Source organism: Ursus americanus, chromosome 11, assembly GCF_024610735.1.
Source record: "Ursus americanus isolate L20-20 chromosome 11, mUrsAme1.1.p, whole genome shotgun sequence".
Lineage (NCBI taxonomy): Eukaryota > Metazoa > Chordata > Mammalia > Carnivora > Ursidae > Ursus > Ursus americanus.
In genome coordinates, this window is record NC_142137.1 from 41,587,375 (window position 1) to 41,614,753 (window position 27,379).

Genomic DNA, 27,379 nt, shown 5'->3' on the forward strand with positions numbered 1-27,379 from the left:
TTAACACACGTGTGGTCCAATGAGTAATAACTCTCTTGCCATTCTGGTTGCACAAGTCTGAGTACCAAACAGATTTTTCCAGAAGTTCCAGGTAGCAAAAGAGGCACAGAAACCTAGGGCTGTAGGTCCAAGGTCCAAGGAGTGACTAAAAGTCACCCACAAGTTTCGCATGCACAAAGCAAATCAGAGTCCATGTGGAATTGGTCCTAGCAGGGGTGGCTGCATTCAGAATAGAGGCCAGAAGGATTCAGGAGTGATACACAGGTAATTCAGAACCCCTGCACTGTGACCTGAATCATGGGCCATAGCTAACCGACTGAGCCACCCTGGTGCCCCAGAGAAGCATTCATTCTTATCATCCTCCCATCAAAGGTAACCCAAAGGGTAGAGACTCTCCTGCAATTCTGGTTACACAGACCTGTGGGGTAAGTGGATTCTTGCAGGTGCCTTCAGGTAGCAGCAGTGGTACAGAAGCTCAGGGCAGTAGACACAAAATAAAAGCAGATACTGAAGATAAGCTGCACACTGAACCTGCATGAAGCAGGTCGGAGCTCAGCGTGGGACTGTGCTTGCAGCAGGGGCTATAGTCAGAAGAGAGGCTAAGAGGATTCAGGAGTGATGTACAGATGTCAGTTCAGAGCCACTACTATAACCTGATCATGGACCATCATTGGGAACATGCAGGCTACTGGCTCATGCAGGCCCAGCCCTTCTCTATATGCATGTGTTGTGTGTTTATTATAACCACAGTGAGTTGCCAGGGAATTCTTTATCAGATAATTAATCCCAAGCCTCGGCTTCATTCAGTGGATATTTATTGAGCAGTGTCCCTATTCCTGATGCTGCATCGCCGCTGGTCTGCCATGGCGAACAAAGTGGGAGAGATGCTTGTCTTTGAGAAGTCGAACAAAGGATTACCGTTAAAAAAAATTAATCTTTAATGAACACAAGGAATTTGAATATGTAGTAGAAGAATCTTACCTTCTTTCTCCTCACCCCCTGCCTTCCCTTCCATGTAAAGGCGGGGCTTCTCTTTCTCTCTGTTGCCTGCACGAGCTGCATGCCAGCTGCTCCGTGTCAGTTCCAAGTCTTACAATCTCAGCGTTCCTCTCCTGTGATGCAACTGCAGGGCGTGTGGAGGTGAGCACCTGGCCCTCATTGCAACACCCCGTGGAAATTAGGGCATGAGGAGCTGGCACCAGGATGTTCTATGAGTGATGAATGTCTGTTTTCTGATCCAGAGGCATCTTGTTTCCTGTCAAAAATTGTATATACATGAAACAATGAAATACACAATTATATATATATGAAATAATTCTTGGATGTAAGGAAGAAATTCTGTAAGGGACAGAGAATTGACGGGAATAATGACCACTTCCTGCTTCACTGACTCCCAGGTATGAGATATCGTGGCCTCCTGGAAGGGTATTAAATCTCTTGATGTCCTGAATTGAACGGATAACAGATCAATTCATAGAAAATAAAACAAGTACAAGGGATTAGGCCTAAGGGACACATTCATATGGTTTTACCTTTCTTTTTTTTACTGCAAATTTTGCTTAAACCCATTGGTTAAGGTCAGTATGTCAAAGAACGCAATCACAGCTGCGAGGCGATTGTGAGTTTTGTATAACTATAAAAATTTTTGCGTTCATTCATCCTTCTCTAAATCATTGCAAGAAATGACTGTGGTTCCAAAATAATTTTTAAAAAATTGTCACTAAACCACAGCTTCCCTTCTCAACCTCCACACACAACAGCATCATCATCTTTCGTAAACAAGCTCTAACTTGCCCATTTCTCCCTCCTTGAGTCCAACACTTTCCACTTCTCTACAGCAGTGTCTATGAAATGTCACGTTCCTGTCGCCACTATAGTCAATTGAGCCACTTCTCTTTTCTCCCACTTAAATTTGTTTCTTTTTCTTCATTTCCATAACTTCTTCACTAAACCATAGGCCAGCTATTTGGTAGAATGTTCCACAACTTGAATTGTCTGATGTTTATTCATAATTAGATATAGGTTATGCATTTCTGGCAGAAATATCACCTGATTTGATACTGTGTATCAAATGCGTCAAGTAATTTCAATGCATCAGGTAAGAGAACACAATTTCAATTAGCCTCATTACTGATGATGTTCACTTGTTTAAGGTTGTGTCTGCTGGGTTTCTCCAATGAGATCATACTCTTCTTTGTATTTATTATATATTTATTATATATTTATATGCATATTAATGTTTTACTTTATTACTTGTTATTGTGTGTGTTTCATGTTTGTTACTTATATTTATTACATTTTTAATTTAATATTTATGTATTATACATATATATTACATATGTATATTTTATACACTGTGTATTACGTATATGTATTATATATACATATATAAATATATATATGTGTATGTGTACATTATATACATGCCAGGAATGGCCAGCAATCCCTGTACCGACGGATGAAAGAGTACTCCAAACTTTGCTGTGAAAGAGAGGAGAAGAACAAGGAACACTAAGAGACGAAGACCCTTCGCTCTTCTCTGCTCCCGCTTTCATTGGTCCTTCAAGATAATCACAAATCCTTATCACTGTTCCTCAAGAACATGATGTATGACCGGGGCGGGGGGTGGGGGGGGGTGGGGGGGGTGGGGGGGGGTCTTACTGAAACTGGGAGGATCAGTTTACCGGGAAGATATGATATGCTAATTTGGGCGTATTCTACCAGTTCTGCTAAACATAGCCTATGGGACAATGCATATATGTCTTAGATCACAGGGTGACTGGGCTAGGAAAGCTTTGGGAAGGCAACTCCCTGAGGCATTCCAACGGCAGAGTGGTCACACAGGGCCCAGCATTCCAAAGGCCTACACCCTTCTCTGAAACCTTCCCTGCCCTCAGCGGCCTCTGTGTTACACTGTAGCAAGCCAGGTATTATGGCTGATTTCATGCTCTACATTAACCCCAACATATATACACATATATATTTTACAGATATGTATTTGGAAGGTGCTTTGAACCTATGTAAATATCCTTTTTAAATGTATTCATTCATTTATTTATATCTCTATATATTCTTGTTTTGATATTTTATTCAATGGGTTTTAATATGGTATTATTTATTTTAGTTTTCTATTGTCTTAGTATTGGCCAGTGGAGGGCCCTTTGGCAATACATCCATCTATTTTAGAATACTTCATTGTTTTCTGGAATACCAAGGCAAGCTTACCTTTTCCCTCATCTGCTTACCTTTTCCCTTATCTGCCTCAACCATAATCAGCCATTTCTCTAAGGCATACTATTCCATTTATTGGAAAATGATATTTTGAAGTCAAGATCTGAGTGGTAGATGTGTTTATCATTTGGGGGATGTCTCTACTCACAGACCATCTCATGTGTCTCATTTAATCTATCTATATTGAAAATCATGAGTTCCCTCCAATACCTTCAATTTTAACCCAACAGCATAAGGGTTATTTTAGTTATCATACTTTTCACATTTGTAACATCCTTTTCCAATACTGAAAAAACTCACTTCCAGGGGCGCCTGGGTGGCACAGTCATTAAGCATCTGCCTTCGGCTCAGGGCGTGATCCCTGCATTCTGGGATCGAGCCCCACATCAGGCTTCTCCGCTAGGAACCTGTTTCTTCCTTTCCCACTCCCCCTGCCTGTGTTCCCTCTCTCGCGGGCTGTCTCTCTCTGTCAAATAAATAAATAAATAAATAAAATCTTAAAAAAAAAAAAACCCTCACTTCCATTATTTAATTAATTTTTCTGTCCATAAGTCAGTCTGTCATCTGTCACAACTTTGTCCTCCACATGGATGCCCTCTTTACCCTATTTGGGCTCCAATATCCCATGCTATGTGGCCTCTATCAGTGAATTCCCTCCTCACACTACTAGAGCTCTGGCTGTGCATGCTGGGCCTCTCCTCTCTGGGAATGCCATTCTAGCCAGGTTTAGACTCTTCTTTCATTGAGACTCTTCTTTGTGGGCATACTTCACTTTATTTGGGCTCTTGATCTTCACGCTGGCTTAATGACCCCCTTCTTCTATGCCCAGCTCCCATCTTGCCTTGTTTCCCTAATCAATTTTGTACTAAATCGTCAAAGAAAAAAAGGGAAAGGAAGGGAAAGAGGAGCTTGGAATCATTTATAACATCTTATTTCCTTTTATACCTCACACCCAATCTATTAACAAATCATGTTGGCACTATATTCATAATATACCCAAAATACAAACACTTATTACCATTACTGTTATGGTCCAAGATAACAGCATATTTCCTCTGGATGACTTCATAGCCTCCTTATTGTTTTCCCATTACCTCTATAGTCTAGTTTCAACTAGAGAAGCTAGTTTGGTCACTCATCTGCACAAAAGCTTTCTCTTTGTTCTCTATTCCATTGTAAGTTTTTTTGTTTGTTTGTTTGTTTTTGTTTTTCTTAAATAATCCTTACAATGAACTACAAGAAGCTACATAATTTGCCCTTACACCTGAGTCCTAACCCTTGGCCTCCCAAATGCAATATTGCTCTAATTATACTTCTTAACTTCTTTTCACCTTGTTTAATAGTCTTTTTCTGCTCTTCTAAAAGTGCCCATGCCTGCTCCCAACTTCCAACCACTGTGCTTGCTCTTCCTCTTTGTCTCGGGTAGTCTTACCCCAGAGAGCCTCAAGGCTCATTCCCTTTCACCTTCATCTTTGTTGAAATACCTCCTCCTTACCAAGACCTTACCTGATGAACCTTTTTAAATTTAAGATGCTTAATATATTTTAGCACTCCTTATCACTTTTCCCTAAGCTATTATTTTTTCTTTGCACTAATATTTACTAAGAGACTATAACCTCCATGGGGTAATAGATTTCTATTTTTTCTGTTATTATATAAGTATGGCCAAGGACAGTGACTCTTGTAAAGCAGGTACAAATGAGTATTTTTTGAATGAGCAAATTTTTTTGTGTGTATTAAGTGAAATAAATTTTTGATGCATAAAATATATTAAAAATACAAACTATATTCTATCTAATCTTCTTCATTGAATCATAAATCATTCCAGGTAAGGGATAATACATTATTCATTTCTTTTCCCCCCAAACTCACCATAATTGGACTCACACTGTATCATTCAATAGCTTTATTGTTTTATTTATTTATTTGTCAATCAATAGCTTCTTGAATTAGTGACCTATTGAAACATTGTCTCCAAAATTCTATAATATTTGGTAAGATTGCATGGCCCTGTTTTCTTATAGTTCTTGACTCTCTGACACATTGTGGTATCTATCAGTGAGGGTCCAGGGATTTTCCTGTAACTACCAATTAATAATGGTTTTACAGATACAAGAAAGACTCATTATTTTGTTTTCTTCCTTATTTTCCCTCTCCTTTGTTTATTTTCACTCCCTTCATCAGATTCCTTTCTTACAGTAAGTGGTATGATTTTAAGTAGGTCCTAGTGTCAGAAAAATCAGAAAATTTTCCATTGAAAAAATTCCTAGAATGGTTCAGTTTGGCTAGGGAATAGAGTAGGCAAAGACGTTTTTATTTGACCATATTAAAAAATGGAAATTTTCAACTTCAAAAATAATAATTTAAAAATTTTAAATTCTACAAGTATTTTGAGTTGGGTCTTCTGGATTTATATGCTAAGATGGAGTTTGGGGTACAACATATTTATAAAGGTCAACAACCTGGAAGGAAGAAGGGAAGTAAGTAGAATTGGACAGAGATACAAGTCAAACTGTGGTGCAGGCCGTCCAAAGCCACAGTCAAGATCCCCAACAGGGATCTTGGGAGGGAATATTGCTGAGTATAGGTTAGCATGAGAGAATAGAATCCACGGGAGCCTGAGATTTAAAGGCACTTCTTATGCAACAAATGTTCTTCTCCATGGGTATTTGCTAGAGACTGGGGACAGGGCAGGAGCTGAAAAAGTCTCCTTCTTGGTGTGTGCCTGGAGGAAAGGAGAACAGCCAGAAAGGCACACCCCACTCAGAGCTTCTTCCCATATCTACTCAATGGCACAAAGTCCCAAACCTGCTGGTAGAAAGGCAGCAAGTCTGACTGCCTTATTCAGCTGGGAGAAGGCACAGGAAAAAAAAAATCCTAACCCGGTGGGAAAGGCAGGGAATCAACCTGACTTTAGATAATTAGAAATGCTGACCTTTCGGGGGGGTCGAAGTCACTCCTAAAGTGCTGGCTTGGAGACCCAGCAATGCGGGGCCTGACCGAGACCAGGATGAACCAGGGCAATGGAGAATGACCCTGCCTACCTATCCCAGGCTAACAAGCATCAAATAATAACAAACTTCTAACAGTCAAGGAAGAGAAAAAGCATAGAGAGACCCTCATTGTGGCACAGGCTGATGCAGAACAAAATCTAAAGCCAAGGGTGGAAGAGAATCATTGAGAAGAATTCTCTAGCAATCCTGTTTATACCCTAACCATAAGAGAAGATTAGAGTGATGCACTGAGAGGAATGATATGACAACAAAACAAACCAGCTCAAACCTTGGCTAGATTTGCTCACCTCCTCCTTCCCCACTTCTGGACATAAACACTCTTTACTCTGGTTTCTCTGGTCTTGCACATGTATTGGGCTTTCCACCAAAAATTATGAGTCACACAAAAGAAGTAAGAGGCACAGAAATCAGCAGAACTAGTCATTTAGGACTCAGATGTTGAAACTATCTGGCAGGGAATTTAAACCATGATTAAGATATTAAAGGTTTTAGTGGAAAAGATAGACAGTTGCTCAAATAAATGGGTAATTTTAGCAAAGGGATTAAAACCACGAGAAAGAGGTAATAGGAAATATTAGGAATTTTTAAAAATCACATGGTAATAGAGATGAAAAATGCCTTTAATGGGCTCATCAATAGAATCTACATAGCTGAGGAAAAATTAGTAAACTCCAAGATAAGTCAATAGATACTAATCATGATGAAACTAAAGAGAAAAAGTGTAGAAAGCCAGAACAGAGAATAAAGGAGCTTTGTGATGAAACAATCTATCATTGGTATACTTGGAATTTCAGAAGGAGGAAGGAGAAAAAATGCTGTGGTAATATTTGAAGAGATATTGATGGAAATTTTTTCAAAAATAATGAAAAATATCAATTCCCTAGAGCTAAAAATCTCAGAGAATACCAAACAGAATTAATATTAATTAATTAATATCCAGCCCCCAAACACACTTGGACACATCTTACTCAAACTGATGGGACCCAAAGATAAAGAGAACATAGTGAAGGCTGCCAGATAAAGAGAGGCAACAAGTTATATAGAGAAGAATAAATGTAAGGATTCCAACAGACATCCCATCAGAAACTGTACAAGTCACTAGACTATAATGTGAAATCTATGCACTAAAAAACTGACTGAGAAATAAAGACATTTTCAGTGAAACAAATGAAATAGCTCTTACCTTCTATTACCATTACCACTACCAACAACAAAATGGAAGCCATTGCCTGTGGTACTGCATTACAGAAGATAGTAAAGGAAGCTCTTCAGACAGAAGGAATTTAATACTAGAGAGAAAGTGAAAAAAAAAAAAAAGAATGCTGTTAGATATGATAAAAAGCAAAGCAAATATAAAATGTGTGTACATACTACTAATTTCTGTGAAAAACAATTGCCATTTAAAGAAAAATTATGGCAATTTGTTTATCTCATATGTATAAGTAAAATTTATGACAATAGTGCAAAGAAGAGGATGAAATGGGAAGATTCTAGCACTGTGCATGAGGTGACACAATAGCTGATGGCAGACTAATTGCAGTTGTACGCTACCATCCTAAGCACTGCAGAGTTTTAGTTTTAAATAATTTGTATTTCTACAGCTGCATGAATAACAATAAGCAAGTAGTAGAGATAAAATGAAATAATAAAAAAAAATACTCACTGCAAAAAAAGGTAAAAAGAGGCAAATATGATAACAAAGGGACATACTTCTTACCTATGGGTAGATTCAATCTAAACATTTAAAATTATAGTAACTAATTTACAGTAACCAATGGCCTCATCATAAAAGTTAAAGACAATTGTTAGGATAGAAAAATCAAGACCCAATTATATAAAGTGTAAATATAAGATACAAATAAAGGTAATATAAGAAAATAAGATAATCAGGAGATTAATATGGCAAAAATTCCAGTCTAAAATTTTCTACCTAAAAGTTAGATTTTCTTAAAGCAATAATGCAAATATGAAGCCACAAAAAATGCATTTTTGGAGTCATCTTTCATAGATTTTTAGAAGATATATAGATATAGATATGTCTTCAAAATATATCCTGTATATATCTCTTGTAAAATTTTCATTATTTGATCTGAACCTCAGGTGTGGGTGGCCATCTGTGGATAGTTTGTATATAACTGTTGAGTGCATATGCTCCTTTGCAAAAACAACCCACTCACTCTCTACATAAAATGGATCATAATTTTACTCTGTGACTGTATTAGCCTTTGTCCGCAGCTCATTGGAGCTAGTGTGCGTAACTAACAGGGAAACCAGTCAGGGGGTACATTCCACCAGATGAAATCTATCTGTACATTGACAAGAATATGGGCCCACAGCTGTAACTTGTAAACTGATGTAGACTCTAGAACTTTAGGCAGAAACAATAAGTCGTGTACAGGTGGAGAAAGGGAAGCAGTCGGTATATAGCAAGGGAAGAATAAATATAACACACAGAGAGAAAAGGAAATGAGTTCTCATAATGCTCAAGAAATATAAATACTACTTGATTAGGTTTGTGATGATTTTTTAGCTCTTGTTCTAATAGCCAATGAAAACGATTTGTTCTTCCATCCCACTATCTCCATGCAGTATTCGTGTACCATTAATGTAAATCTTTCTCCTTTTTTGCTGAATTTTTTTTCACGATTTCACTTCATGAAATTAAATTACTCTAATTTTTAATTAGTAATATTGTTACTAATTAAGATACTGCCAACCACCATTTCTGATATAGAAGAAATTCCTGCTATATTACAGCCATCAATAGAAAACACACCTATTACTTTGTAATGATATACTCAGAAATGTATTGTGTGTTTATTGCTCTGCAACTATTAATATGCCATTTTCTTACATCTATCTTTGGTTTTCTTATTATGTTCAGCTAGCCAGCATATAGTACATCATAGATTTTTGTTGTAGTGTTCAACGATTCATTAGTTGCATATAAGACCCGGTGCTCAACCCAACATGTGTCCTCCTTAATACTCATCACCCAGTTACCTCATCCCCCCACTCCCCTCCCTTCTGTAACCCTCTTTGAATGCATACAGTACAGTGATAATATTATGAACAATGTGGTATTAAAAGAATGGTCCCCCAAAAATGTCCATGTGTGAGTTCCTGGACACATGAAGATGTTAATTTAGGTGGCAAAAGGGATTTTGCAGATGTGATTAAATTAGGATCTTGAGATGGGAAGTTAGCTTGGATAATTTGGGAGAGCTCATTATAATCCTGATGGTCCTTATAAGTAAGAAGGGAGCCAGGAAGGTCAGAATCAAAGAGAGATTTGAAGATGCTGCACTACTAGCTTTGAAGATGAAGGAAGAGGCCATGAGCTGAGGAATGAGGGCAGCCTCCAGAAGGTGCAGGAGTCAAGAGAATTAATTCTTCCCTGGTGCCTCCAGAAAAAACTAGGGTCTATCAACACCTTGATTTTTGTGTACAGTGAAATCCCTTTTTGACTTGTGATCTCCAGAACATAATATGATAAATCTGTGTTATTTTGAAGCCTCCAAGTTTATGGCAATTTGTTAAAATAGCAAAAGGGAACTAATACAAATGGTTAAAAGTTATTAGCAAATGAATACGATCAAGACAGAGCTGGAGCCTGATCCCAGGACCCAGAGATCATGACCTGAGCCAAAGGCAGACACTTAACCGACTGAGCCACCCCAGCGCCCCAAACTAGCCAATTTTTATAACCAAAATCTTGTGGACTCTTCACTCATTTTCATTTCTTTCCCATAATTTTCAATTTTTCAGGAAGTATATTGAGGTACAGGAGAATTTGATAAATTGCTTAGGATTAACCAGTTGACATCGGTTGGAAAATGTCTGAGCTTAGATGTAAACTCAAGTCTTTCTGATATCAGTGCCGAGTAATTTTACCATACTACCTACCTTTCACCTCAATGTATTCATTTTATTTTTCCAAATAGTTTGTTAGTGCATACATTTTGCCTGTGGTTGGGGCCTACGTGAAACCTGTCACAAGCTGCATAAAAGCTATGGAAGGAAAGTCACCAAGAGGACAAGCAGGAGGGAAGCCACCTTCCTGTCAGTGCACATTGTCTCCTCTTAAAGGAGACATATTTGGGGAAAAAAAAAAAACAGGTGAGAAATTTACCCTCTGTGACCCGAAAGTACCCCATAATAAGTATGAACAAAAATAAATAAATAAACAAAAGAAGAAGAAGAAGAAAAAAAGAGATGTTAGGAACATCATTTTTCTAACTTTGAGAACACTAACAACCTCCCAAGATAGTGACGGATCAGGTAATACATTCTAAACTAATAGTCCATTTTTAAATGTTTTAGAAATCCGAAGTCATCATCCAAATTTTATTTAACATCTTCTGCCTCTTGACCATTGACCATGAAAATCTATTCCCCCAAATTTCATAAAACTAATTTAGATAGAAAAATATCCAAAATTCAAATCAGGTTTGATGACCTTTATTAATTTATCAGCATCTGTCAGTTATTCAACTAAATCTACATTAAACAGTAAACATTTTAATTATTGATACTTATTCACTTATCATTAATTAAGCAATTAATGGCAATATATTAATTCAAACTTTAAAATACAGGGATAGACAATGACAGAATCATGCAAACATGCAAGGACTAATTTTTGAGAATACTGTTCTTTGAGAAATTATCATTGTGGATTTTTATTTTATACAGATTTCCAGGAGCATTTAATTAAAAGAGTGAAGGATGAATTCCAAAATCTCTAGAAACAGTTTCCTTGCAACTGTTGACTTCATTAAAGCTTTCCATAAAATTAAAGATAGTGTTCCTAGAAAAATAGTAAAGATATGTAAGAGCTTTAGGTAAAATTTTAATTTTGATCCCAAATGTTGAAATTATCTAAAATAAAATTCAATATAATTAGTATGAAATTAGCATGTTTTCATATACATTCTTTAATAAAACAATATTTTGCTCTTTATTTTATTTTTTTTAAAGATTTTATTTATTTATTTAACACAGAGAGACAGCCAGTGAGAGAAGGAACACAAACAGGGGGAATGGGAGAGGAAGAAGCAGGCTCCTAGCGGAGGGTCCTGATGTGGGGCTCGATCCCAGAGCACCAGGATCACGCCCTGAGCCGAAGGCAGACGCTTAACGACTGCGCCACCCAGGCTCCCCAATATTTTGCTCTTTAAAATCATGTCTTTTAAATTTTGCCTTCCTATTCAAACTTATGCATAAGTAACTAAAGAAAATAATGGATACAGCGGTGATTGACGCAATGAAAGCCCATAAAAAATGAAGTGCCATTTTTCTCATATCAGACTCTTGAAAATTAGAAAGTTTGCTAATATTCATTTTTGGTGTCTATGCAGAAATATGAGCTTTACTATATAATTTGTGTTGTTTTGTTTTTATTCTGGTTTTGACAAGAATGTAATCCATAGCACACTGTTTAATTGCCATTTAGCAATACCTGATCCATGAATTCATTCCTAGTAATATAATCTGCCACTATTCCAACAAATTAAGCTAATGAAAGTACACAGTGAACTCCACTTTTGCACTACCTAAAACCAAAAAGACTATCAATCCATTCAATGGAACGTTATATATTATTTAGGGAATAATGTGTGTCGATATTTGCTGACTTGCTAATATCTCAAGTATATACGGCTACTGAAAAATTTATAGCACAGAGCATGCCGTATATATAATCTTTTTTATGCAAATAACACAGGTTTTAATCAAATTATTTCTTTATTTTATATTAATTCATTAGTTCATATAAATTTTTTTTTGTAGGAATAGGCCTAAAACTTAAAAAAAAAAAATACCAGGCAAGGAATTAAGATATGGAAGTTAAAAGATGATGGAGAGAGGGTAAATTTTACATGCATTTAATAACTCTGCAGTGTTTTAATTTTTAACAACAGGCATATTTTGAACATATTGTTAAAATAAGTATAAGTGAAATTATAGCCAAAACATGAAATATTATTAAGAAATGAAGAAAAAGGGTTTAGGAATGGTATGAATTTTCAGTAGGACAAATGCATCAGAATGGATTGATAAGTTAATGAGCAAAAAAAGAAATATACAGAAGTCATGAGCCTGGAGCTACTGCCCTTTTTCTATTTGATTCTCTTTTAGGAAAAGCATGCTTGTTTCCCATTGTTTTTTTTCATGTGCAGCTGTTTTCATTAATATTCCTGGACTCTTGGCTCACCCAATTCCTCTCCGTGGGGGTCCCTAATTGGTGGCTGACAAGTGGTTGGAGCTTCCATGTCAAAAGTCTCCAGAGTCAGGAATCACTCATTTCCCTCTATTATCCCACACCAGCAGCGAGGCAGAGCACCCGTTCCAGCGGTCTGTTCTGCAGACTAAACTTACCCCGCGTGGCTTTTCCCAAGTCTGGTTGTGGTAAATAAATATTTTTTTTAAATATGGAGACTCGAAGTCTTAAAAATATCAGGGCACAATGGCTAAAAAATAAGGAAATGCGGTCCAGTTTCCAGGGTAAAGCGAAAGCTGAAGTTTTCTGATGTCAAAAACGTAGCCGAATGTTATACTAAAAAGTTTTTCAATATATGTTTCCTGACTATAAATCAGACATGCTCAATTGTAGAACTATCTTTACTAATTGTATCCTATTTTTTCTATACTTGAGTTAATTAAAAATATCTGCCAAGGCTTGAAGCAGTGTTTCTGAATTCTGAGTCTCAGTGAGTGCGTGCAATTAGTGGAGGGAGATAGGAAACAAGGTAGCCACTTTACCTGCATTCCAACTTGTCTTTTTTCCTTTTTATTGCAGCCTACAGAGTCAATTCAAAACTCCTTAACAAACCCAAAGCTAATTTTAGTAAAACTGGAATTTACAAAAATCTAGAAATCTGTGGTGTACAATCTTTAAAATGTAGTTAATTGTAACCATCCATTCAGGACCTGACTCTACATACCAGGCCAGTAGAGTTTGCTCATATCATCTGAGCCTAGATTGTTTACTCTATATCTGACGATGTGGCAAAGATGACTGTCAATCGATACATTTTATGATTCTCCTAACAGTGGGGCTCAGGCAAGGATTAACTTTCCCGAGTCCCTCCTGTGCACCATCTAGTTGGGCTGTATGACTACTCTTAACAAGGTATGTGAGACACAGTTAAGTTTGTCACTTGTAGTTTAGGCTTTTCGAAGAGGGGCCCCCTTAAGCTAATTCCTTTGAATTACCTCATAGGGAGGATACAGTAGTGAAGCTGTGAAGGAGGATGGAGACAAAGATGGAAAGATCCTAGGTCTCTGATTTACCATGGAAGAAAGCCTCTTACCGGTTGAGTTAATATCCTACATCATGTGAGCCACGTATAGAATCCTTTGAGTTTTGCCATTACAATTTGAAGGTTTGTTTATTAAAACAGTGAGAGTTACCCTATTTTACATTTAAAGTTTAACATTAAAATATAATGCATTCACTTTTACTTTGACTCATATCTTATTTCTGAATTCTAATTCAGGAAATATGAATTTAACACACATGCATACGCACACACACAATTTTTTTTCCTCAGTAGAACAAGGATAAATGGTATCTTGGAATAGAACGGCATAGTAATTTTCAAATTTACCATTATGTAATTTCTTCTATGTTTTCCACTATTAGTAAACCTAGGGTTTTGAAATTTTGAACAAATAGAGCTCCTTCAAACCCAGAATTTGGGGGCGGTCAAATTTTTTTTCTTATGTATATAATCACAGATGATGAGGATGAGGAAATTTCATAAAACACAATTTATTTCATGGTTCTGTTAGTCATGGCAAGTGTCATTATTTGTTTAGTATATTTTTCATTTAAAAACAAAATAAAACAGCAAAATCTGTCCAAGAAAGAAATAGAGATTTCCATTGTCTCCTTGTCGAATTAACATGTGGTGATTTTGATCTGGTTTGTGCAAGGGTCCCAGAGGGAGCGGGCATGCTAAATAAGGAAGGGCCTGTAATATGTGCTCATTAAATGAAGCCAATCATAAACCCACAAAGATTATTGCTAAAACTTTGAAACAGATATCTTAGGAAGTCAGCATTTTCTTCTTTAGACAGTCTGTTGTAATGATTTATGATTCTAATGGTATTTCATTTCATTATGTATGAAATCAACACAACATATAGAATTTACAAAAAAAAAAAAAAAAAGGTCTCCGTGTCTCTTACCTGTATACTTATGCACTTTGTGGAGAAGATTTAGAGCAAACAGGACTGTGTTCTGAAAGCCACTAAAATCACTGATGAAGGGGACTTTATCTCCACTAACAAGCATGCGTCTTGGAAGCTCCTTCTGGAACTCATATGTTCTAATTAAGGTTGTAGGAAAGCGTGGTGGAGCTAAATAATCCACAAATAAAGCCCAGCTTCTTGCAAAATCAGCTTCTTGTTTAGAATAATATTTTAATCTAATGGACAAGTGGGGAAAAGTATGCATTTTGAATTAGTTTACTCAGAATTTTGCCAACTCAATTTTCAAAACAGATAATTTGTTCAAAATGACATTACTCTACTTTTTAGAATATAGATTATAGAAACTTGGTGTTGATTTTGGCACCTGGATTTGAAAATTTGAAGAGATGTTATTAGAATTTTAAATTTGGAAATTACCATCTCAGAACATATGTGTTTTTAATCACATTTTTCCCTTTTCATAAAGCATTTACATTACTTACATAAACTCTGAAATGTGACCAAGTCTCATTATTTTACAGTGTAAATGTGCGGCACCTGGGTGGCTCAGTCAGTTGAGCCTCCAACTCTTGATTTCAGCTCAGGTCATGGTCTCAGGGTCGTGGGATCAAGCCCTGCATCAGACTCCACACTCAGCGGGCAGTCTCCTTGGGATTCTCCTTTTCCCTCTCTCTCTGCCCTTCCCCCCCCTTCTCTCTTAAATCAATCAATCAATCAATCAATGTAAAGATAAAAGTCAAAGCAAAATTTCTGCTGAATTTAGATATCTTTTAAAGAACAAATAATTTTCATTTCAGGCAATCACTAAAAAAGAAGTAATAGAATTTTTCTTGCTTTTTAAGTAGATTGGTTTTTTTTCTTTTTTTTTCTTTTTAAAGATTTTTTTATTTATGTGACAGAGAGACAGCCAGCGAGAGAGGGAACACAAGCAGGGGTAGCAGGAGAGGAAGAAGCAGGCTCCCAGCGGAGGAGCCTGATGTGGGACTCGATCCCGGAACGCCGGAATCACGCCCTGAGCCGAAGGCAGACGCTTAACGACTGCCCTACCCAGGCGCCCCTGGTTTTTTTTTCTGGTGATATATACTAGAAAGCTAACTTTTCTTTCTTTTTTTCAGGTGTACAATGTATTTGTGTATATTGTGAAATGATCCCCACAGGTCTAGTTAACATTTGTTATCAAACATGGTTACAAAATTTTTTTCTTGTGATGAGGTTATATTCACTCTTCTAGCAGCTTTCAAATATGTAGCACAGTATTATTAACTATAATGACTATGCTATACATTACAGCCCCATGAACTATGCATAACTGGAAATTAATACATTTTGACCCCCTTTGCCCATTTCACCCAGTACCTCTCTCTCTCTCACTATATGCATAGATGATAGATAGATAGATAGATATAGATAGATAGATATAGCATATATATATGCCATTATAATGTATGATACCATTATAATATAAATGATGATATTACATATTTTTTATCCATTCATGCATTGATGGATACTTAGATTGTTTCCATGTTCTAGCTATTGTGAATAATACCACAGCAAACAACTATATTTTTTCAGATTCGTGTTTTCATTTTCTTCAGAAAAATACCTAGTTATGGAATTGCTGGATCATATGGTAGTTCTATTTTTAATTTTTTGAGGAATCTCTACACTGTTTTCCATGGTAGTTACAACAATTTATGTTCCTGCTTTCTCTTCTTATTGAGAAAGAAATTTAAATTTTAAATTTTTAGTGAAAAATTTATATATATATATATGTATGTATTCCATATCACCTGTTCCAGCAATCTTCTGACCAGGTAAGCAACTTGCTATTTTGAACCATGCTTGCTCCTTCTGAACAACTTTACATGCTATTTCTTTCTCATCTTGCCCTATGTCCTTCAAGGCTTATTATGGAAGTTATATGGTTTGTTACATTCCCCTTGGATTTACTCTAAGTAATACATACATCAGGGTCTAGGTATTTTGGATTCTGAAAGTAACTGGAACATATCCTCTGGTTAACATGTGTGAAAGAAGCGTACCTGTATACACATGGTTCATATAGAGCTGTGGGAGTATAGAGGATGAAATAAGTAACATGTCTTTGATTATAGAAAGAATGGTTGGCTCTCCATGCTCTTATCAAATCATAGCCAACTCTCAAATTTAAGAGGGAGAAAACATGAATACATAAGGATATTCAGTAAGGGTCACATAATTTTAATAACAGCACAGCTAGACATAGACAATGTGTAGATTGTAGGAGAGCCACTAGCACATAAATGCAGGCGTAAGTTTTCAGTTCTCTCCAATATTTGCCGAGGTGGAATTGCTGAGTCCTATAATAGCACGCAGTTAACATTTGGAGGGATTGTTAGACTCTTTTCCAAAGTGGATGCACCATTTTCCATACCCACAAGCATGAGAGTTCCAAATACTCTACACACTCTCCAGCACTTGTTACCGTTTGTCTTTTAGATTTTAGCCATTCTAGTGCTTGTAAAGTGGTATCTTATGGTTTTGATTTTTCTTTCCCTAATGGCTAATGATTTTTAGCATCTCTTTGTGTACTTATTGGCCATTTGTATATCTTCTTTGGAGAAATACCTCCTCAAATCAATTTTCCATTTTTTTAAATGGGTTATTTGTCTTTTTAAATTGAATTGTGAAAGCTTTAAAATATATTTCAGATGCAAAACTTTTAGAGATATATGATTTGCAAATATTTTTTCCCATTCTGCGTACTGTCTTTCACTTTCTTGATGGTATCATTTGCAGCAACAAAACTATTTAGCTTTCATGAGATACACTTATCAATTTTTTTTCTTTTGTCCCATGTGCTTTTGGTGTCTCATCTTAGAAGAAAATGCCTAACCCAAAGGCCAAAGGCTTTACTCTGAGTTCTATAGTTTTAGGTCTATATGTGTAGGTCTATAAGGCATTTTGAGTTAATTTTGTTGTTTTAGGAGACAAACTTCATTCATTGCATGTGAATTGCCAGTTCCCCCAGCACCATTTGTTGAAAAAACTATACTTTACCCATCAAGTTGTCTTACACCCTTGTTGAAAATCAGCTTTTGTTTCTGGACCCCAATTCTATTCTATTGATCCATATATCTATCATGTATCAACACTCTGTCTTGATTACTGTACTTTTGTAGTAAGAGACTAACAGAGATTGCATTGAATACGTAAGTAAATTTAGGGAGTGTTGCCATTTAAACAATATTAAGTCTTCCAATCCATGAACACAAGAAGATTTCCCTTTAAACAGTTCTTTCACTTCTTTCAAAAATATCTTCTATTTTTCAGTGTATCCAAGTTTTACAGTTCTTTTGCTAACCTTATTCCTATATATTTTATTTTTCTTGATACTGTTGTAAATGTATCTGTTTTCTTAGTTTCATTTTAGGATGTTTTTACTACTATTACATAGAAATAAAATTAATTTTTGTATGTTGTATCCTTGTATTTTGTACCTTGTATCCTGCGAGGTTGAAGAACTCATATATTAGTTATAATATTTTATTGGATTTCTTAGAGAGAAAGTATTATTTCTTCTCTTTCTATCTAGATTATTTTCATGTCTTTTTACTGCCTAATTTCCCTGCTCAAACCTCCAGTTCGACTGAAGTCCCTGCAATCTTGAGTAGATGTGGTAAGAATGGGCAACTTTGTTTTGTTTTTCAGTTTAAGGGGAAAGCATTCAGTCTTTCACCATATGATGTTAACTGCAGGTTTTTCTAAATGCCCTTTAACAAGATGAGAAACTTTTCGTCTATTCCTAGGGTTTGTTTTAATGTTTTTATCATAGAAGAGTTATCAAATGCTTTTTCTATGTCTACTGTGATGATTTTGTGATTTTTGTCCCTTCTTCTATTAAAATGGTGTATTATATTGATTGATTATCAGATACTAAACCAACTTTTTATTCTTAGAATAAGTCCCATGTGGCCATGGTTTATGATTCTTTTATATGTGGCTGGATTCTGTTTACTGGCATTACATTGAGGATTTTTGTGTCTATATTCGCAAGAAATGCTGGAACGTAATTTTTGTGTAGTATCTTTGGTTTTGCTATCAGAGTAATATTGTCAATTTGCTATCTGGTCTTATGTCTTATGTCTTTGTCCTCTTTTTCTTCATTACTGCTTTCTTTTGTGCTAAATGGATATTTTCTAATATAAATGTTTATTCCCTGTGCTTTTTTTCTATCACCTCTCTCTAATCTATCTACATAGCTCTTCCTCTTCGCTGATGAGATTACAATTACTATCAATCTTAAAACAATGTAGTTCATGTTAATAGTAACTTATTCTAACCATTTACATAAATTGTGCTGCAATATAGTTCCATTCCCACTCTCCTGCAGGTCTATGAAACTCTGTTCATCTTTCTTCATCTTTTTTTTTCTTTTTGTTCCTCACAGTGGGTAATCTCAATTTACCTATATTCAAGTTAATGGATTCTTTCTCCTGTCAGCTTAAGTCTGCTTTTGTATCCCTCAAGTGAATTATTCATTTTTGCTATTGTAATTTTCAACTGCAGAATTTCTATTTTTTCCATGAATTCTATCTCTTTATTCATAATCTCTACTTAGTAAAACATTGTTGCCAATTCATACTTTCCTTAAATTCTTTAGACACAGTTTCTTTTATTTTTTAAGCATGCTCTTAATAAGTGATTCAAAAATTTTGTCCATCATCTGAACTCAGAGGAACAATTCCTAATGACTGATTATCTCTGTGTAAGCGTGTGTATGTGGTGGTGGGGGGGGGTGCATGCATGCACTACTTTCCCCATTCTTTGCACATCTCTCTCTCTCTCTCTTTAACATTAGACAGTTCAGGCACTATAAAGTGGAAACTCTAAAATTCAGATTTCTATGCTCACCAGGGTTTGTTGTTGCTTGGTTTTCTTGTCATTACTTGTTTATTGATTTGCCTGGACAAATTCTGTTATTCATTCTGTGTTCTCTGTAGTGAGTCATCACTGAAGGCCCTGCTCAGAAGCTTAATGGTCAGCTAATGATTAAAGATTTTCTTAAATTCCTTGAGCCAATAAGTCTTCCACCCTTTGCCAAGGAGCTCTGTGTATGTGTTGGGGTATACCTTCAATGCTAAGGTACAACTCTGCCTAAGGCTTTACTTCCTATTTGTTCAGGGCCTCAAGGTATCCAGAGGTGAGACATTGGGGTCCTCTCAGCTCTTGCCTGGGTATGCCCTCAGTTCTATTCATGTTTGTGGGTCCTAGAAAAAGACAAATTCTCTGTAGACATAGTAACAAGTAGCCACCAAACTATTTTTAGACTGACTTCAGTCTATCAACAAAAACTTGGTTCAGTGACCAGGTTTTTGCAAGCATCCAATAAGTCACATGCCCTCATTTCTGAAAGTCAGCCAATCAGGAATGGACTCCCTGCATAAATATGCCTCTAATGCCAGTTGACAACTGTCTTACCTGAGCAGCCCTCTTGTACTGATGACTCAACCCACTTATATGCCTAAAAATCTACCAGTCTCTGAACTCTGCATCTCCTAATAACCCATCTCAAGGTTAGAAGAGGGGTCTGCTCCGTGATACTGTGCATGACAATGTAACTTTCCCTTCCTAGAATTGCAATAAATTCAGCTTTGTTGTTTTATTTCACATATCGATGACTGATCTCATCATCCTTTGAGAGTTGCTAGGAAAATGCTATTTTCCAGAGGAATTTAGTTTTTGTGTCGTTGGGAAAGTCTACAAAAATTAATATTTTATAAACTACTTTCTATAAATTATAATGACTTGATCTCAATTCCAACTGATGTTGACAGCTCCTGTTTCCTTCGTTGGTTGATGATCTCACCTCTCCTTGGCAGTGATCAGAATCAAGCAGCTAAGTCACAGCAAAAAGATATTATGATGGCTACGATCCTAATTCATCTCACACACATGTCAAGAGGATGAACTCTTCTGTTGACCAATGTAAAAATCAGCCTTTGAAGCACTGTTAAGAAATAAAATATACAAAGCAATATAAGTTTCCTGACTCTGTGATTTGTTTATCTTCATGGGATTTGTGGTCAGTGGGAAAGATAACAGTACTTGGTCAACAAGAAGACCTCAAACATGAGTGCCTGTATTTTTATGTGTACTTTAAACCAGTCACCCATTCTTTAGTTCCTTCTACAGATGTCTCACCCTGGGTTGCAGATACTGCCCCCAATACAGTGTCATTCACTTCCATACCAAGTCATGCTGTCTTATTCAATCTCATTGTTATAAAATGGGCAGAGTTCGGACATTTTAGCTATCTGGCATGGTAACCAAGATGTTTCTTGGATACTCCCCTCCAAATATGTGTTAACCGAGCTATTTTTTTCCCATCAAAGTGATGCAGAGATCCTATAATTATTTGCCATCACATCCTTTTTGTTTATAGACACCAGTTTGTGTTAAAACGGCCTTAAAAAAAATCTTCTTGTACTTCTGAATTCGTTTTGTTTTATTGTTCCTTTGTGGTACAGAGGTACTGTTCTTCATGTTTTTCCCTGCTGCTTATAACATGGTTTTGAGCTTTATCCAGTAAAACATTTTCCTGTCAGTTTTCTCTTTATCATAGTATGTCCTCATGTTTGACATATTGGTGAATAGGTAAATTGAAAAAGACTTCAGTGAAAAAGATAGTGTAAGTTGGAAAGATTGTTACCATATTAAAACAAAATTATTTTATTTTATTTTTAGAGAGAGAGTGTGTGAGCAGGCGGGGAGAGGCAGAGGGAGACAGAAAGAGAATCTCAAGCAGGCTCAACGTGGGGCCCAACATGGGGCTTGATCATGACCTGAGCAGAAATCAAGAGTCAGATGCTTAACCAACTGAGCCACCCCAGGTGACCCCAAACAAAACAACTTTAAATCCATTCTTACCTATTTTGAAAATTTTTACGAGCAACATCCAAAGATGAGACATGTGCAGCCCATAAGGATTCCAACAGGTCATCAAAGCTGCTAGAATGTGACTTTACGAGCTGTCAAAGACAAAAATGTTACTGATGTTTAGGCAATTTTAGTGATTTCTCTTCTTGACAATCAATTCTCTTTACAAATATAATTTTTCAACATACTAAATGAGGGGAGAATTTTTTTTCTAGTTAAGGTGTAAAAGATTCAATACTAAACACTCCCGAAAGAGCTTAATATCAAGCATTTTAATTACTAGTCATACTGAATCCACATGAAAGGAATAAACCATGTGTTTTTAGAAATGTCAGGATTTTACACTGTTCGGAACCAGACCTTTAGTATTTTATGCATTTGGTTTTCTCTTGCCATGCAATGAATTTTCCACTAATCATATGCAATTTAATGAACAAGTTCTCTAAAGGGAAACCCAATCTTTAGTCATGTATTCTTTCACCCCTGACACATTACTTTGGACATCATATTAGATTCTGACTGTCAAATGCTAATTCAGTCAACTCATATGTGATTTGTTTTTCAAGACAGTTGAAATAAGCTGATCAAATTCACTACAATTGTATTTCTGTACCAGTTACTGTTCAGTTGACCTGAAATTATGATGAGCTAGGATACCTTATGCACTGTTAAGTCATAATTTCTCTGGGCTCACGTGTGTGTATATCATTTATTTGGTATGAGAATAGTAGATAGCATGGCCTCGGTACAGTGTTGGTAATGAGGATGCTAATGAGCTATGATGTCATGCAGCAATCCACTCATACTAATACTGTTGTCACCACAATATTTTCATATTAGCAACTTTGTTCCTTAGGAACAATTGCTCAATGTATAAAAAAAATCTACATTAAGTGCTACTCAAAAATTATCTGTCTACCCTTGAAGAGTATTAATTAAAACACTAAAAAAATAAACCTGGTAAAATTCATTCCACTTTTTCATTGCTTCTGGAAATGATGAATGGCAGTGAGAAACATTGTAACAAAAATTCATCTGATCCTTGGATGGTGGCAGAAAGGTGACATTGTCTGGTGATATCCCCATTATGCCAGAATCAACAGCAGCAAGGAAGGGCATTGCAGAGAGATAATAATTAAGGTCTGTATAAACAAAAAGTTATTAATATGGTTAACACACAAAAGAGGTTGTCTTCAAAGTAAAGGAATCTATCATAAAAGTAAGCCTAAATATCTAGAAATGTGGTAAAACTCAAGTGGTAATTTTGAGAACTTCGGAAATTTTATCAGAAATTTCCCTTAGTGTTATATGCAACTTAAATATGCTTCTCTTAAAAACCCTACTCTCATAAAGCAAAATCGATTCATCTTGTAGATTTATTATTTTAAATCACAGATAATAATTGCACTGGAATTTAAAAATGCTAATTAAATTCTAAGGCATAATAAGTGAAAAATTTAAAAATTATTAACACAATTAACTAAGTAGAATTTAAGTAAAAACTTGAAACAAGAAAACTAGTAGCAGAATTCTATACTTTTCTAAGTTTTTAGTTTAAATCTGAAAATCTGATGTAGCTTATTCTAATATTTAATCTAGATATTTCTCTTGTTAACAAAGTTTTATCTGATAAATTCTTATTTCTGTCTTATATATTTAAATCAAGTTTTGAGGTTACCAATTTTCCCTAAGTGATATTTTTAATAATTGGATAAACTAATCAATAAATTTAAAAAATATCTAACTCAAGCCTCATTTTCAAAAAATCCAGATTTGGGTCAAACAGGTGTTTTTTGTAAAAGCAATGATTCCGGTTTTGGTTTTTGTTTCTCTAATTGGGATCCTAGGCTGAATTGATTTTTTGTGGAAAGGTCATCAATTGGAGGTTTGACTGTTACATTGAACTCACCAGCCCACCAACTGTCCACAGAGATACAGAGATGATCCCCAGACTTACGGCCACAGTCTGTACTTTGGGTGGGATCGGCTAATCTGCCTAAAAGAGAGGAAATCCAGAGTGGGGTTTACGAGGCCCCTTTCTAAGCTGTAGTTACAAAACATAACTAGATACAATATGTTTACAGGAGTAATGAATTTTGTCAGCTTCCCATCATTGTCTTTCCCTCACTTCATGACTTTCTGCTTCCCATCTCCCGTTCATATTTTTTCTTTTCCTTACCATCCCTACAATGCTCTATTCTCTCTCATAGGCCCTATTTTTTTAGCTTCTGTAGTCTCTGTGTCTTCTCTTTACTAACTACTCTTTATTTTCAATATTAAGGAGTGAATATTCATGGATAGCAAACAAGATCCAGGCTCTATTGACTTAAAATCAAATCCTTTTTCATTGCTTACCTACCTATTGTTTGACCCTGAGTAAATGACTTCTGTGCGCCTTAATTTTCTCATGTAGGTACTGGAGAGACTTGCCATAATCACTTCAGAGAGGTTGGGGTTGTTAACTGAAGAAGGGCGCAAAAAGTGCTCAGCTCAGAGAACACGTGCTTCCGTAAATATTAGACATTTTTCTATTTTCATCTCTTTTCTTTTTGTCATCCTCTCTCATCTCCTACTTCCAAAACATCTCTTTCTGTTTCTCTCACACTTGAGTATTTTATACTTTCTGCATTACTTCCTGCAGCTTCCTTCAGCGATCTCGGACTCTATGCCCATCGATCTCCCCCTTTCCACCACCTTCACATCGGCTTATTCCCTTTACTCCTGCTAACTTTCTCTTTTCTCTGGCTTCTCCCTCACCCTGTTTTGGTGCTTCACGTGCCACTCCGGCCTCTGTCTTGCCCAGTCCTTGCTCACCTACTGGGTACCTCCCTTTCTTTTTTCCCAATGCCCTTTGCCGGCAACATTCACTTCTTCTTTCTCGTTCCTTCCCCTACATTCACTGTATCAGTTCTTTTCACCAGTTCTGTTTCCCATGAACCTCTTTTCTTTCCCTTTTACTTTCTCATTCTGGTTTCTAACTTGGCTCTTCTTGACCTGCTTACCCTTCGGTGGGCAAGAGGAAAGACTTGGGTATTTCTGCTAATGCATGGAAACGTCTCAAAATTGTTATTCCTCTTTTGAACTGGAATAATATCCAAATATGTGAAACATACCTCTCCTGATTCTTTTTTTTTTTCAAAGATTTTATTTATTTATTTGACAGACATAGAGACAGCCAGCGAGAGAGGGAACACAAGCAAGGGGAGTGGGAGAGGAAGAAGCAGGCTCATAGCGGAGGAGCCCGATGTGGGGCTCGATACCATAGGATCACGCCCTGAGCCGAAGGCAGATGCTTAACCACTGTGCCACCCAGGCGCCCCACCTCTCTTGATTCTTAAGCTTTGCCTCAGTTGGGAGTTGTTTGAAATCTGTTTCTAAGACTCTCTGTCTTTTTAAATCCATTCAGTCTCTGAGAACATTCGCCTATGACGCTAACCTAAGGATTTCCTTATGTTGCTAACTTCCTTGTCTTCTCCTCCAAATACTCGACTGTGCTCCGGTTCCATTTTGTCAAATTCCCACAGAACTCCATTATGAGTGACTCCGCATCACCTCCAACTGCACATGCCCGGGACTGAGCCCTTGATGCTGACAGTCAAGGAAGATTGCATCCTGAACCTCCTGTCCTTTGTCAGCGAGTTTCTCTATTGTTCGGACATCTTCAGCACTTTCCCTTTCTTTACAGCCAAGCTGTGCCTGCTTACTGCTATTTTATCTTCTGAAGAAATGTTTTTCTTGCCTTCCCATGGCAAGAAAGACATCATTCTCAATAACCTACACCGAAGTTGTTTTCTGTCATCCCCATTTTCCCAGAGCAAAATTAATGTTATATTTGTTACTATTCAAATCAATTTTTTTTGCTATGAATTTACCGTATTTTCTAATTATATTATTTCTGTAGCATACATTATGTATCTCCCGTGCTCCCAACACTTCTCTCTCTTTTTGTCTTTTTCTCTCACAAAAACCACACTAACTCCAAACTCTGTCCTTTAGTTCATTCTATTTCTTTCTTCATGGATTACTTTTTTTTTTTAAGTCCATCAATGTTCTATCTTTTTTTCAATATTCCCTTCAAATCTTACTCTATTCCCAGATTATCCCAGCTCACAACACTCACGTCATTCTAGCATCTAATGATTCAGCTCTTTCTTGTCTTATTGTTATATCATTTCTAACTCTCCTTTTTTTGTCTGTTTTTTCTTTCTTTTTCTTTTTTTATTTAAATTCAATTAGCCAATGTATAGTACATCATTAGTTTATGATATAATGCTCAATGATTCATTAGTTGCGTATAACACCCAGTACTCATCATATCACGTGTCCTCCTTAATGTTTCTTTACCATGTTGTAAGTGCTTCCAAGGAAAGCAATGACATCTACTATCAATTTCTTGTATACTTGCCACAGTCTTCCCTTTTTTCGTCTATTTTACTCTTCAGTGTCACTGCCTATCCTGCCTCAGACTCCCAGTATTCTCTTCCCAATTCGAACATTATCCTAATTAAAATTTTGGCTAACCGATAAAAACGAACGAATACTGACATATGCAACTAGACAGATGAGTCTCAAAATAATCATGACAACTGGAATAAAACAGACTAAAAAAAGAGCACCCAGCTGTCTATATGGAAATCCTAGATAACGCTGTCGAATCTGCAGCGATAGAAAGCTGATCAGTGGTTACTGGTGAAGTTGGGGATTGAGGGGCACGAGAAGTTAGGGGGGGGCGCTGGGAGAGACTAGCATAGGGAAGTTCCTGAAGAGGAGAATACAAAGGGGAAAAGAAAATTTTTAGAATGATATATATGTCCATTATCTGTGGTGATGTGTTCAAGGCTACGGACATACATCAACCTTACCAAAAAATACATTTTTAAATGTGCTGTTTATTGTATATAAATAAAACTATATATATTTTAAAAACCTCTGCTAAGCAATCGAGAAGCACTTAGAGTGTTTAAGTGTTTTGTAAGCATTAGACGCTTATTACTGAACTAAACCATATTGTTTACGGGCCCAATAAAAACTTCCCCGTCTGACTTTAAAGACACTTCTCTAACTGACCCCGATTGATCTTCTTAAATTTACCACCCACTACCCTTTCACATTCCAGTTCTTCTGCCAATGTGGTAGTCTTCTTCCAGTTCGACCTACTATCATTGCCATCTTTGTAATCTGTATTCCAGCACTTATATTCTAGCAATGTCTCCCTCGAACTCTTGGGCCCTACTTTCTTCCCATGATATTCTCAGCCCATGGTTGTTCCTCTTTTTCCTGAGCTAATCTTGTATTTACAGTCCTTATCTCATCTTTGAGACTTAACGTACTGTTGGTGAAATACTTTTATGGGCTACTTTCATAATTTGTAATTCTATTTTGGTTTTCTCCAGTTATATTATGGAGTTCAACTCCATTATGATACTGCTTCCTAATTAATTCACTCTTAAATCAAAGGGTCATTGTAATGAAAACGAGACATCCTTACCTGTATGATATTGCCATCCGTGATGTACAGGCAGTCCCCATAAAATATTTTGTTCATTTTCCGGTGAAAATTTTGCAAAATACTTGGCTGTCTTGTTCAGTAGGATTTTATATGTCCCCAGTCTATCAGGGTAACTCCAGAAGTTAATGATGTACTTTCCATTTTCTATCTTGTAGTCACTGAACTGACCAGGACTCTCTTTCCACAGAGGAGGATACACATCTGAGATATTGGATGTTTTTACTGAAGAAGCAAAAATACAACCAATTATTACACAGGCGCAGGAAAGATTGAAAGCCATGGTGTTTAGCCTGGAGACTGAGATTATGGCAAGATCGTTACTGGGAAATAGAACACGAAGCTACGTTGTTTTTCTGCACCTTGGCTAATCAACACTTGAAATTACCTTCCATGGCAGCAGGAAGGTGGAGACAAACAAGTGCCTTACCGAAGAGCTTAGGGTACCTCCCTTGTTAATCATCTCCCAAATACAAATTGTTGATTATGT

General features: G+C 36.4%; 1 protein-coding gene across 1 annotated transcript; it reads right to left on the reverse strand.

Annotated features, from left to right (window-relative positions):
* LOC123797637 (protein LEG1 homolog) lies at positions 1 to 27,172 on the reverse strand. The gene is made up of 7 exons (XM_087865299.1): positions 26,872 to 27,172; positions 23,293 to 23,379; positions 22,341 to 22,525; positions 21,375 to 21,475; positions 14,439 to 14,677; positions 10,965 to 11,055; positions 1 to 145 (listed from the first exon to the last, which is right to left on the reverse strand). The coding sequence occupies exons 1-7, from the start codon at positions 27,170 to 27,172 to the stop codon at positions 1 to 3; spliced, it is 1,149 nt and encodes a 382-aa protein (XP_087721425.1).
* Between the last annotated feature and the right edge of the window lie 207 nt (positions 27,173 to 27,379).

Coding starts and splice junctions, on each gene's coding strand:
- LOC123797637 (XM_087865299.1), bottom strand. CDS start 27,172: ATGGCTTTCAATCTTTCCTGCGCCTGTGTAATAATTGGTTGTATTTTT. Junction 21,476..22,340: donor AGTGGAATGAATTTTACCAG/GTTTATTTTTTT, acceptor TGTCTTTGACAG/CTCGTAAAGTCACATTCTAG. Junction 14,678..21,374: donor CGTAAAAATTTTCAAAATAG/GTAAGAATGGAT, acceptor CTTGTCCATTAG/ATTAAAATATTATTCTAAAC.